A 14,423-nucleotide genomic window follows, 5' to 3' on the forward strand; every position below is an offset into this window, starting at 1 on the left:
CAAAAAAAACCTTGTATATATTACTATTAAATATTTCATTTATGATTTTTAATTTTAACCCATAAAGCTAACTATACTAATGCCATTGCTCTTAAAGTCAAACACCAGGCAACTTCAAGCATCTGAAACATAGTCACCATTCCAGCTGCAACTTAAAAAAAAAAGGCAACATATGGAACTGTCACAAACTAACTCTATGGGCACTATTTCTCAAAAGAAACAGGCCCAAGCATTCTGACTTAGAATTGTCTATAAATGATGACTATCTGGCTTTCCTAAGAATTCTTCGGATTGTTACAGAATAAGAAAACAGCTAGAATAAAAACAACAAAGTAGGGGAAAGGAAGGAATAATTGCTAAAGTTGACCACTGAAAAGATAAAATACCAGTATAGCAAAATCACTATCAATGAATGCACAGCAGTCCGAAGCCATTTATTGTAGGGACAAACATGTTAATAGTTTTAGAACATATGAAGCAAAATAAAATGATTACATTCTTAATGATTCCAACTTATGATGGTAAAGTTAAATTATATTCAGATACATTACTTAGTAAAAAATAAAGATTTATATTAAATCTTTTAATGCTTAAAAGGATAAGCTTCAGCTGCAAATATATTCATTTATATAAAAATTTCATATAAATAGTTACCATTGACTAATTCTGAACAAATGGGTTTTTTTTATTTGATAAAGCAATGGCAGTTCTGAAGTAAAAAAAAAATGTTTTAGATTATTTAAAAAATATATACAGGTATACAAAATGTCCTCACTAGTTTTGTTTCCCAATTTCTCAAATATTTGACAATTCCTTATTAAAGTATCTTCAATCCATACATATTTATGAGGTTGCTATCTTCCTTCTGACCTTAGAATTTGTCTTTTCAACAATTCCCATACTCTTTCCCATAAGCTCAGAGTAAGAAGCTACTTATTTCCTTTTCAAAGCTAAATTTTTCACCTTAGTATTCTATTTAATGCTCTCCAATGTTCTGCAGTGGTCCCCAACCTTTTTGGCATCAGGTACCGTTTTCATGGCAACCAATTTTTTCAATTTTTCCACGGATCGGGTGGGGATAGTTTCAGGATGATTCAAGCGCATTACAATTTACTGTGCTGTCAAACCTCTCTGGTAATGATAATCTGTATTTGCAGCCACTCCCCAGCGCCAGCATCACTGCCTCAGCTCCACCCCAGGTCATCAGGCATTAGATTCTCATAAGGAGTGCGCAATCCAGATCTCTAGAGTGCAGAGTTTACATACAAGTAGGGTTCGTGCTCCTTTGAAAATCTAATGCCTCGGCTTACCGGACAGGAGACGGAATTTATGCAGTGATGCCAGTGATGGGAAGCAGCTGTAAATACAGATGAAGTTTTGCTTGCTCCCTTGTGCTTGCCTGCCCACCGCTCCTGCTGGTTCCTAACAGTCTATTGACCAGTATCAGTCTGAGGCCTGGGGGTTGGGGACCAGTTATACAGGACCTTGGTCCTTCATTTGCAGAAATACCAGTCCAAGCTCCCCAATCCCAAAACATTAAATCCTTCCTCACTCTTTGCTAACTTGACTTAATCCTGTCTTTCTCTTACCACTCAAGTTTTCTTCTTCCTTTCACTGTGTTGTACTTCTCAAAGTTTGTCATTTTCTCCAATTCTGATGCCATACTTTCAAAATCCAATGACCTTTTCTACCTCCTCAATTTTCTTGCTTTCTAAACAACATATTAAAAGTATTTCTTTGGTTTACACAATGCTGCACTATCCTAACTACTTCTGACATCTTGAACCATTTATTTGGTCTTATTTAATGAAACTCTTTCCATGTAATGCCTGTTGTTAAATGAAGATTTTCCCTAAGAATGAATCTGCACAAACCCTTTGCTTTTCTCTGTGATTTCACTCACTCTTATGATGTTGTTCATGGCTATCCCCATGCCCATGCCTGTCTACTGTACCTCTTTAGCCTGACCTCTTCCTAGACATATAATCTTCATTTGTGACTGTCTGTTGGGGACTGCTTGATAACCCTAAAACAGGCATCCTCAAACTAAGGCCCGAGGGCCACATGCAGCCCGCCAAGGATATTTATCCAGCCTGCAGGACATTTTTGCAGCCTCTGCCTGTCCTGCTTAGCAGCTGACTTGCCCCAGGCCCACAGTGCGCATATGTGGAATGTGTGCTGCATTCTCCAATGGCCCTCCAAGAGTCTGAGGGACAGTGAACTGGCCACCTTTTTAAAAAATTTGAGGACCTCTGCCCTAAAATCAACAAGGCTAAAACCAGACTTCACATTCTTTTGCCCCAAGCTTGACTTCTTTTCTAAACTTGCTATTTTTCTTTCATCCTTCTTCCAGTCACCCATGTTTAAGATTTCCAAATCATCTTGGACTCCTTCTCAATCCCCCCTCCAAATTTAAATACTCATGAAGACCTGTCAATTCTTCCTTTATAACATCTCTCATGTCTTGTCTTTTTCCCCCTCTTCTTACAACCACTGTTTTTCTTATAGCCATTGTTTCAATTCAAGCCTTAACCTCTTCACATCTGTATTACAACAACTGCTCACATAAGCTATAGTCTTCCTCACTTTCCATTTCTCAATCTATACTAAACTCAGGCACTGGATTCATCTTTTGAAAATATCAATGGGGCCAGGTGCGGTGGCTCACGCCTGTAATCCTAGCACTCTGGGAGGCCTAGGCAGGCGGACTGCTCGAGGTCAGGAGTTCGAAACCAGCCTGAGCAAGAGCGAGACCCCATCTTTACTATAAATAGAAAGAAATTAATTGGCCAACTAATATATATAGGAAAAAAAAATTAGCCGGGCATGGTGGCGCATGCCTGTAGTCCCAGCTACTCAGGAGGCTGAGGCAGAAAGATTGCTTGAGCCCAGGAGTTTGAGGTTGCTGTGAGCTAGGCTGACACCATGGCACTCACTCTAGCCTGGGCAACAAAGTGAGACTCTGTCTTAAAAAAAAAAAAAAATTAAAAAAATACCAATGGACACATGTCACATCCTTTCTCAAAAACCATCTAATGATACCCCATTATCTACCATATAAAATCCAAATTCCTTAGCTTGGCATTCAAGGCCCTTTTCATCAGTTTTGTTTTAGTTATTTATCCTGATAATTTCCACTACTCTCCAACCCAAATGTTTTGTTCAAAAAGGCTAAATCAATTCACTGTCTCAAGAATATACATTGCATGTGCCTTTGTTTACATTCTCTCCACATCCCCTTTTCCCTGCCAATCTATACATTTTTGAGAGTAGATTAGGGTTGTAGGTAAGAGGATGGACTCTGGAGCCAGAACCTAGGTTCAAATTCCAGGTCTCCCATTATGGAGTGACTTTGGGCAAGTTACTTAACCTTTTTGTACCTCAGTTTCCTCCTCTATAAAATGGGGAAAATAATTATATCTACCTGACAGGGCTGTGTGAGGATTAACTGAATATATAAGGTTCCTGGCACAGAGTAGTACTATATAAGTGTTAGTAATTATTGTTAGCAATATTTCAAGGCTGAGCATCAAGAAAGGTTTCATTGGAAGAGTATCAGTGGAGCTCAACTGAGCTCCACTGATACCAGCTCCACTGATACTCTGCCAATGAAACCTTTCTTGATAGCTCCAATCCAGAGTGATCTTGCTCTTTTATATTTCAAAATGATTAATATTGAACCATAGAAATTTAAATTTAAAATAGGGTTTCTTAATAACAGCACTATTGAAATTTTGAGCCAGATAATATTTTATTATGGGGGCTGTCCTGGGTGTTGCAGATGTTCAGTAACATCCTTAGCCTCCACCCCACACCATTCTAGTAGTAACTTGTCTCCCAATTGTGAAACCAAAACTATCTCCAGACATTGCCAAATGTCCCCTGATGGGGACAAAATCATTTGGTTGAGAACCACTGATATAACACAAGATACATGAAAGCTCTTTGTAACTGCAAAGCAATATATAAGGGTCAAGTACTAATATTATTGCCACTCAGCACTTATCAAATATACCTTTATATTATTTAATTGACTTATAACTCATATGTACTTTAATTGTCCAGTTCATTTTAAGAAATCACACCCAGCCAAAGATCTTGGACATTTGTTGATGGATAAAATAAGACACAGGTAACCTGGACAGAACACAGTGAACTAGAAAGAGCATGGGATTTGCCGTCAGAAGCCTAAGTTCATATCTTAGTTTTGCCCTTACTAATTTTATAACTTTGGGCAAGTTATTAAACTCTATGAGCCTCAGTTTTCTAATCTATAAAATTTAACATTTATATAGGTTGACTGAAGCTTATGCCTTTAAGTGTTTAACTTTAACACTTAAAACTAGATGGAAGTTTTCTTCTGAAAGTCTCTGTGTGTATACACACACACACATATTTCTTCTTTCTTCTAAAATAATAGGTACTCAAAATAATTTAACTTTTTTTTACTGACTCTAGGCCATTGTTATAAACCTTAATTACCATTCTAACATATAGCTCCCTCAGAGATTGTCAAATATATAGTGCTGTTGACCTCTTTGTGTCAAAGTTACCATGTCTCCTTTTGTTCCACTATTGTTCTCATGCCCTTCCATGGTCCCTCTAATGTTCTATGGATTACAAAGTAATTAAGTTTGTTAAAATGTAATTTAAGATGAGAAAAAAAAAAAAACCAGACTTTGAAAGAAGACTGCAGAAGTACTACTGTAACTCAAGTTCATGAACTTAATTTAGTAAATTTGAAAACTTCATGGCAGCTACTCTGGCTACTCGGAGGTATTTTTATTTATTCTCCGGTTCTCGGTTGTACTATGGATAGCTGAGGTTTCTGGCTAAGCAATATCTTTTTGTACTCCAAACATATATACTTGGAAATAACACCATATGTTGTAATGCATATATATAATAGAAATGTACATAGAACTACCCTACTTATATTCAGAAAATCTGCTGCAAGTGCTTCCTGCTGCCACTCAAAAAAATATACCTCATTAAAGGAAAAAAAAGAGCTAGATTTCATGTGCTAAGTCCTATCATAAACCAAAAAAGAAAATAAAATGATATTATTATCAAGTTTCCTTCAGAATCTCTTGAGTGATTTCTTTCAAGACTTACACATCCATGCCTTTTCTACTTGGACTGATATGAAGACAAACAGAAAGGTCCATCTTTTCCTGTTTAAAAAAATGCTTCATCTTTAAATACAAGCAAAGAATAAATTTAAAACAATATGGGAAATTTAATAAAACTTTGGAGACAACCAAAGTCAAACTGAAAATTATTTTGTCAGTCAGGAGCATTTTGTTTATATGCCTTTAAATAATATGCGCCACAGAAAAACCTGTCCCTCTGAAATTTCCAGAACACTTATACTATTTTTAGGTACATAATATACATACTAATAATATAGATAATAAAAACAAAATCATCTTTAATAAGTCATGATAATTTACCTCTATCAATTATACAGAAAAGTGACAGTTGGGAGGAAAAAGATAAACCAATTCAAAATGTTATACTTTTTAAAAAGTTTCTTTTGGTTTGTTTTAAAAACTTTTGGTGGCTCAAAACAAAAGATGAAAGAAAGAGAGAAAGAAGGAGAGTGAGAGAAAGAAAAAGAAAGAAAGGAAAAAGAAGAAAGAAAACAAGAAGGAAAGAAGAAAACATGGCATATCTAACAGTACTTAGAAGTTACTGATAAAATTATCTAGCCTTGTACCTGACAACCGTAGTCCAAAAGAAGCTGCAGTATATCCAAGTTTTCGTTTTCAATAGTTATGGTAACAGCATTTCTCCCAAGCACATCTACGCAATTTATGTTCAAGTCACCTGAACTGTTTTCCTCCAAAATCTTTTTAACCATATAATAATCACCTAAATAACAATATACAAACATAATTTAATATCCATGACATATAAAATAAGAATGACTATAAAGTAAAATTTAGCTTATTGAATAAAAGATTAAAAACCTGAACTCATTTTTGTATATGGAAATGCGCACAGAAAATGCGAACATTTCCTTGCTGAAAACTTATATCTTAATAAAATAATAGGTACATCAGCTGCAAACATAAAAGGTAGAAAATTTTAAAATGCAGTGTGAAATAAAAGTTATTAGTTTAAAATTCTTAACTTGATGAACATAAGGAAGAGAAATTTTTAGAAGATATTTAGTTTAATAAAGGATGTCCAAAAGCACAGACTAAAAGTTAGAAAAATAAGATAGAAGAAACATAAAGGAATTTTTATATTTCAAATATAAACAAATATTTACTTATACATCTTATGGTTAAAAATGAAATCTAGTAAGTAGAAGATATCATAAAGAGGTTTTACAGGGGAAACATAGTTCAGAAAGCAGTGTGAATATGTATATGCTTGTGGGTATGTATAGAAAAGGGAAGGATGTCTGAAAGTCCTCTCTTCTTCTCAACACACTCACCCCTTCCTCCCCATACATACACCATCTGACTAATGAAGCTGTTTAGATTAAATGACCAGGAAACATTTAGCTCACAAAGTTGTAAGGCAGGACTAGGATTAGCGTTTGATCTGTTAGGAGCAAGCAGACTGCCTTCCACCTGACTGTAGCCCATAGCAAAACAGTTGTCCCATGTGGGAAAATGAGAATAATTACAGCAGTAATCATTTTCGCCAAGGGTCCACTATATTTGTCTCCTGACCAGATGGTGCAGGAATACGAGGACTGAATCAAAAGAAAAATGCTAATTACATGAAGTAAGAAAGCAAAGGAGGTTTTGTTTGTTTTGTCTCATTTAACTTTTAAACACAAGATGAATAAACCATTTTAAGTGACTTGCAAATATAGTTGCCCCTTAGAAGTCTGTGAATAAGAAACAGGGAAAGAACAATCAGCGTGGAAACCAGAAGGAAAAAGAAATGAATGATTTCATGATACAGAAAAGAAAAATACTAAAACTGGACTAAATGAGTAAGAAAGGTAACATCTTATTTGTTAAAATTTCAAATAAATTTGCAATTATTTTTAATCTATGGCCTTACACACATGCAACTTCATTTGAAAGTTGAGTGGTAGCTTTCTTGATAACATATTTCCTTAGTTCCCTCAAGAAGAAAACTAGTCACAAAAAGAAATATTTCCCCCATAGTACTACTAATTATTATTTAGACACTAATCACAAAGTGATCAGACACTTCACAAAGTGATGCTTTTAGTCACAAGTTGAACCAATAGTGACCAAAAATACACCAGTGAAAATTTATCACTCTTACTGGAAAATAACATTTAACTTATTTCACATGAATCTATTTCAGTATCTTAGGAGAATGCTACCCATAAAAACTCTGTTATGTTTTCTTTGTTATCATGACATGTATAAGTGAGAATTAATTTTTTATACTGCTTGGGCCTCATTAGGCTTTCTAAATCTAAGGATTTCTACTCTTCATTAATTATGCAATATTTTAGCTATTATCTCTTCAAGTACTGCTTCATCTCTATATTACTATTCCTCCTATCAACTTAGACATTGTGTTAGACTTCATTTCAATGTCTGTGTCTCTCAAGATTTCTAATTTTTCCTCTTTCTCTCTCTCTTTCCTGTATTCTGGGTGATTTCTTCACACTTCCCTTCCAGTTATTTATTCCTCCTTTAGCTATCTCTGCTGATTAACCCAATCACTGATTTTTTTTTTAATTTAATGACTATATTTTTTTGTTTCTATAAATTATATTGGATTCTTTTCTAAATCTCTTCCATTTTATTTTCTTATATTTTCATTTCCTTCTTTTAAGCTCTTAGTAATTTTAAACATAATTATTTTATGGTCTCTAAATAGTAGTTCAATTATCTGAAGGTAGTATTAATTTGAACTCCAAGCCAACAAGAGATATAACCACAGTTACATATTCTTAGAGAAGTCTTATTTTTACCCCCATTCAGGGCCCAGACTAAGACAAACAAGCTTCTTTGAAGTCTTCATGTGTTGGTGGATGGGTTCTTTTCCTTATCTACCTCATCTACCTTTGCTGAAGGTACTGTCCTTTAAGGATCCTGGTTTTATGCATTGGTTTTAGGTGTTGGTTCTAATTTCCCACTTTGTGCAGACACAAGGCGTTCTAACCTGTTCCCACGATGGGCATTAAAACTCTAATTCCTACAATGCCCAGACCAGTAACTCTCAACCCCACCCATGGAGCAACCATTACAGTTCAGACATTCCTCTATTTTTCAGTCTTTTCTTCTCTTTTGTATCCTGGGTGTTTTCTCTACTTTCTCAAAAGTTTAGCTGTTCATTTAAATGGATGTTTATTATACTTCAGCTATCATTTCTAGGTGATTTGAAGCAGAAGCATTTTTTGGATTATCTAGTCAACCACATTGTTAGAGACACAAAAGTATAAAGCACTATATAAATAAATTCTTATAAAATTTTATAAATTTAAAATATAGCAAATAGACAAAAAGAACATTTAAAAAGTTTAGATTGCTTAAAAAGAAATTGAATTGCAAATATCAGATATTACAGTTTTAAAGTTTCAGAGACTATTTCCATTGCAGTCAAGGAGCTATACAAAGAAGAAACAAAATATCTTAAAAATAAAAACCAAATAAATAATTTTCATCTGTAAAAGTAAAAAGTTCTACCCTCCCACAGCTAACACACTAATGCAAATAAAAAATCATATGCTATAGTCAACAGAACCTGTAGGAAACAGAATTATGGCTAAGCATTCCATAGAAGTTTACATATGCAATTCATTTAAAACAATGTACTATATCTAAAAAGACCAGAACAGTCTTAATTGTTAGGATGAGTATATATGTAAAAAGAGGTTAGGAAACTTAAAATAGATAGCAAGAAGCTAATTCTTGAGCAAGGATTACAATTCAAAATGCCTATGTATGCCAGACAAATATATAAATGCCTTTCATTTTTTTTATATCGCTTTCAAGAGTTATATACATCATTTGTCTTTTAAAATGTAACATACAGAAGGCAGTGCAACAGAATCTGTTTACTTTTTTGGCTAGATGGTTGTCTTTTTCAGTGAAGAAAAAGAAACCTTTTCAATCAAAACATAATTCAACACCAACTCTTCTCGGCCCCCTTCCCAAAATATTTCCCATATTCATCTACTTGTCTCCATGTATACAGCTACCTCCAGTCCAAGCCATCATCTCTCTCCTAGACTCTGCAATGATCTCTTAACTAATATAGCTGCTGACAGCTATATTAGAGTCTCTTTGACCAGACTCTAGTCAGATTCCTCTGAGCTATCATCTCCGCTAGGCCTCAACCAATCTTGTTTGACACAGACTTGAACAAAACACTAATATAGTTTCTAACAGCTCAAGGCTGTATTCTGAGGATAACCCTCACCCCTCTTAAAGGGCCTGTCTGAGAAAACTCAAGGCTGCCAAAAGAATTTATTGTTTATTCCAGCCAACACCTGAAGACAGGGCGCCTGCCTCCCAGATTCTGTGGGAGGGTAGGAGCCTAACTTCCGTTAAGTGCCAGTTAGCCAACCCAGAAGGGTTTCACATGGACCAATTCCCCACTTCTCACATTTTGTAATTTTTCACTCCCTTGACTCTACTCTCCACCCATTCCCATCTTTACTCCCTCATTCTTCTTTTAAAACATCTAATCACTTCTGTACAAAATAAGTTGAATTCAGTTCACACTGGGCTCTTTTCCCTATTTCAATTTATATTACTCATTAATACTTTACACTCTAGCACGGGGGTCAACAAACTTATTCCAAAAAGGGGCTAGATATTAAATATTTTAGGCTTTGTGGACCATGCCATCTTAGTAGCAACCACTCAACTCTGCCCTTTCAGCACAAAAGCAGCTACAAGGTATATGTATTCCAATAAAACTTTATGGACACTGACATTTGAATTTCATAGACTATTCATGTATTATGGAATATTATTCCGTAAAATTTTAACCATTTGAAATATAAAATGTGAAAACCAGTCTTACTCCAAAGTCTCACAAAAACAGGCAGATTTGGACGATGGGCTATAGTTTGCTCACCCCTGCTCTAGCCCCACTTCTTCAATCCACTCTCCACCCTGCAGCCAGAGTGATCTTTTAAAAATTCAAATCATTTCAAGCTTACAATCTTCATGATTTTCTATTACTCTTAAAATAAAAGCCAAAATTCTTACTGTGGCCTACACAGCTCTATAGGATTTAGACCTTGCTAAATTCTGAATTTACTTTGTGCCACTCTCCTGCTCAGCCAATAATAATTCTAGACCAACGTTTTCCAAATTATAGGTTACAACCCATTAGCAGTGGTGAAATCAATATAGTAAGTCCTAACCAGAAATTTTAAAAAAATGAATAGTATATAAAATACCAGAGAATCCTTAATCCCATGGATCCTTAAGAACGAATTTATTCTGGCCAACTGTGATAACTCCCTGACAAACACAGTAGAGAAATGTTACAATACTGATTAAGAAAAGGTGATTCCACCTCTTCCTCATTGGCATCTATCTGGTTTGATTTTCTGGCATAAGATGGTATATTTCACCATCACTGAAATGGCAGCATTACTGTTGCTCAGTTTAATTTTATATTAGCCAAGTAAAGTTAGTTGTGAAGTGTAGGAGAATTTTATCTCTCAAAAAAATCTGCAAAGCTTTTCTTTTTTTTTAATAAAAAAAATTTGTGCAAAGCTTTTCAAAGCAAGTTTCTATAACAAATTTGGAGTGTGACAAGTGCAACATTCTAACTAAAATATTACCAATGATGCTTAAAACATCCTCTTAATAAGAGGAAAGAGAATGATGATGTAAAAAAATACAAAGATTTGATCAAACTTAATTGCTGGATCTGGAAATATAAATTAGGACAAAAACTGATAAAAATGTCAACTCTACAGCAAACTTCAAATTAGTCTGAACCAAATTCTAAAAAGAAAAAAATACATGCAGACTTTTACAGTGAAAATGGTTTAAAATGTAGCTTTATCAAATGTGCAAAACCTAATATTATAGACCCCAATGTATTTATAATCATATTATTGTGAATGAAACCTTCAAAATTAAAGATACTCAAAAACATATATACTGAACTGTTCATAGTACTTTGAATATTTTTGAAAAAAGACAATTATTACCATAATTTCTTAGTTGTTTATGAATCATAATGACTAATGATAATGAATATCATCTGACAAAAGAGCAAAGCTTCACACTGCTGCAGGAAAAAAATTATACTACAGCATATAAGGTAATGCTGACTTTTTTATAGTAAATCAGTTGATAAAAATTATAAAAGCATATTCTTGAACTTGACTATTAAGAACAATTAGAAGCAATGTTTATTTTGTGGATAAAGTCTGGTATATGACTTGAGATCTCATTTATACTGATGTTGCAAGTTGTATAAAGCTTGTACGTTTATATCAGGTATGCAGCAACACAGTTTCATAAAGGGTTTATTATGTTGTTTAAATTTAATCTCACAGATATTTGAATTATATATATTTATAAAACTGGAAAAGTATATTATTGGTCAATATAAATTAAACTAGAAAAAATATAAAAGACTTATTGTTGGAATCTAACCAGAAAATAAACTTGAGTTATTTTTTAAAAAATTAACAGAAACTATTAATAACAATAAAGAAATTCTACTGCATCTCATAGCTATACTGATATGATATTGGAATTCTTTTATCTCTGATAATTCATTTGGGCTCCTAAAAGACATCACTTATCACCTCTTAGTGATAATTTTTGAATTTCTCATTACCTATTAAACTACTAATCCTAGATCTCAAACTTCTCAGTATCATCAAATTCAATGGAGTCAACTATGAAAAAGATATTTATAGCATTAGCAGCAATATAGACGAGGCATTATTCTTAGGATGCAACAATACCTAAACAATAAAATTTACTCTTTTAACACTGCTCCCAAAGTTTGTAATATACAAGGTATAGGAGTTTTGCTTGGGTTACATTTTTTTTTTAACTGCCCAGATAAAAGATTGCCTCTGTATTAGGAATATCCTGTCTTCCAAATCACATGTAGGCCATTTAAGTTAAAACTGAGCATTTGCTTCTTCCCTCAGACAGATATAATATAAACAAACATACTTTTGTTTCCTTATTGTTCCTCAACAGAGCACAAGAGCATCTCTATTACAGAATAAGCTCCTAAAGGATAGAGATGGTGTCAGTAAATTCTTGATAAAGCATTTTATCCCAGTGCCTTAACATAATTAAGAATCGGATAAGCATATTTTGATGATGACTTATAGAAAAGAACAGCAAAGTAAAAATAATATAAAGAAACACATTTGTGGGATCACTACAAAGAAATGCCAGTATTGTAGAACCATCAGGCAGCTAGCTGCTCAATGATTAGTCTGTTAGAGATACTTATCCACCAAGATTTTGGTGATTTGAATTATTTTTTGTTAAAATAACTATGAACCATTCCTTATAGTAACAATTCTCAATTAGTACATCCTAAAACTTTATCTTAAAAGGTTTCCTATACTTAAGTGCTATGCCTATCACAATTTGTGAAATGTTTGTAAAATGCTGCCTACAATATAATTTACCTCTCCTTTCTGCAAAGTTTTCTTCCCTCATAGCATAAATGTCCTTTCATTAGGTTCCCCCTGTCAACATAAAACTTCTCAGCAATACCTAGTACTCTGCATTTTTTCTTCCCACCATCATCCTCTCCAACACCACACTTCAAAATCTCTTGTCAATTAGGTAACCCCCCCAAAAAAAGTCCATTAAATATGTCAAGTAAGGTGTTAATAAAACAGCAGTGTAATATTACTTCTCTCAAAAACGTTGCACACTTTAAAAGCATCCTTAGCCCAAAGGTACACAAAACATATGTAGGAACTAAGTCATCAAAACATCCTTCCTTACAGCAAATTATATCACAAAGGACACTTGAGATTAGGCTGAACCTAGGTATAAAGGTGAAATTCTACCTTCTCCATACCTCCCCAAAACCTATACTGAAATTTCAAGAAGGGACTCCTGACTCATTGACTGTAAATGAAATTTACTACAAATACTCTTCATGGAAAGTTAGCAAGGACTAAATCCTTTCAAACTTCTCTTTTCTGCACAAGAAGAACTGATTATATCAGCAAATTAAAGAGTTCATGCAGGTTGATATTTACAAGTATATACTATAAGCTACCATCTACTCAAGAGTTACTTTATTTATTTATTTATTTATAAACAATAGAAGTTTATTTGGTTCATGGTTCCAGAGGCTGGGAAGTCCAAGGTGAGATGAAGGGGCTGTATCTGGTGAGGACTGCCTTGCTGCACCATAACATGGCAGAAGGCATCCCATGGCGACAGAGTAAGGGAAGGGGGCTGAACTCATCCTTTATAAAGACACTGCTCCTGTGATAATGAATTCACTCCCTCGATAGTGGCACTAATCCATTTGTTAGAGCAGAGCCCTCATGACTTAATCACCTCTTTGACATCCCACCTCTCAAAGCTATTATATTGGAGATTACGTTTCTAAAACATGAACTTTGGGGACACATTCAGACCATGGCACCACATGACTTGTATTGGCCAGTGGAACAATAGCAAACCAGATGTAAGTAAAGGCTTGAAACAGTGCTTGTGTTTTCCTCTTCTTCACTTAGACTTCTGCCACTCACATGAGCGCATATGTGAGCTAGCCTCCTGGAGAAATGAGGGAGGCATGTCAGGAAAAGCCACATCCTCCCAACTAAGGCCATCATTGACCAGCCAAACCTAGTAGTCCCACCTGCTGAACACAAATGCATGCATGAGCTCAGCCAAGCTCAGCTTAGCCTAACCCATCTGACTCATAGACAAACACTGCCTTCTCCGAAAAAAGCAAAATGCTATGGTATCAAATCTGTAATACATTCGTGTGAACAAATATACCCCCTACCTTCTTATGCACCACCAAGTTCTAGCCCTCTACTGCTTGAGGTCTAAGATCAACGTTACTTTAAAAGAGGAAAATTAACCCCAATTATTCTTGGTTTAGGTGCTTTCTAAATAAACTTATTTTCCCTTTCTCCTGTCAGCAGGCCTGCGGGATACCAGAGGCTCCCATAATTAAAAAGGGCTCATTACACTAACTCTTAATGAGAGAGGAAAAAGACATTGGGTAGTAAGAAACACTATTTCATATTTTATAAAACAACACATTTATAGTCAGCTCTTGTTTCAATTAACTTTTATCTTTGAATTATAGAGTTCTATGTCTAAAAAAGAATATGAGTGTACTTTCTAAGAATTTCATTTGGGGGGCTCAGCCTCAACTTTATTTCACTGATACAGGAACTTGCAGTTCACTTTGTCTTCTAAATTTTACACAAAGAAGAGGACCTGGTGTTATCTTTGAGATGATCCTGACCCACTTTGAAGATCATAAATAGCCGT

At 34.6% G+C, this 14,423-nt stretch overlaps 1 protein-coding gene across 3 annotated transcripts in view; it reads right to left on the reverse strand.

Annotated features, from left to right (window-relative positions):
* TRPC1 (transient receptor potential cation channel subfamily C member 1) overlaps nucleotides 1-14,423 on the reverse strand; it is a 74,169-nt gene that overhangs the window by 56,149 nt on the left and 3,597 nt on the right. For 2 of the 3 annotated variants that reach the window (XM_012762382.2, XM_012762383.2), the window contains exon 2: nucleotides 5,720-5,874. The exons of the other annotated variant lie outside the window; for it this stretch is intronic. In XM_012762382.2, coding sequence (XP_012617836.1) covers nucleotides 5,720-5,874 — 155 coding nt within the window. The remainder of the gene's footprint in view (nucleotides 1-5,719; nucleotides 5,875-14,423) is intronic. 3 annotated transcript variants of the gene reach the window in all.

This window comes from Microcebus murinus, chromosome 1 (genome assembly GCF_040939455.1).
Source record: "Microcebus murinus isolate Inina chromosome 1, M.murinus_Inina_mat1.0, whole genome shotgun sequence".
NCBI classification, from domain to species: domain Eukaryota; kingdom Metazoa; phylum Chordata; class Mammalia; order Primates; family Cheirogaleidae; genus Microcebus; species Microcebus murinus.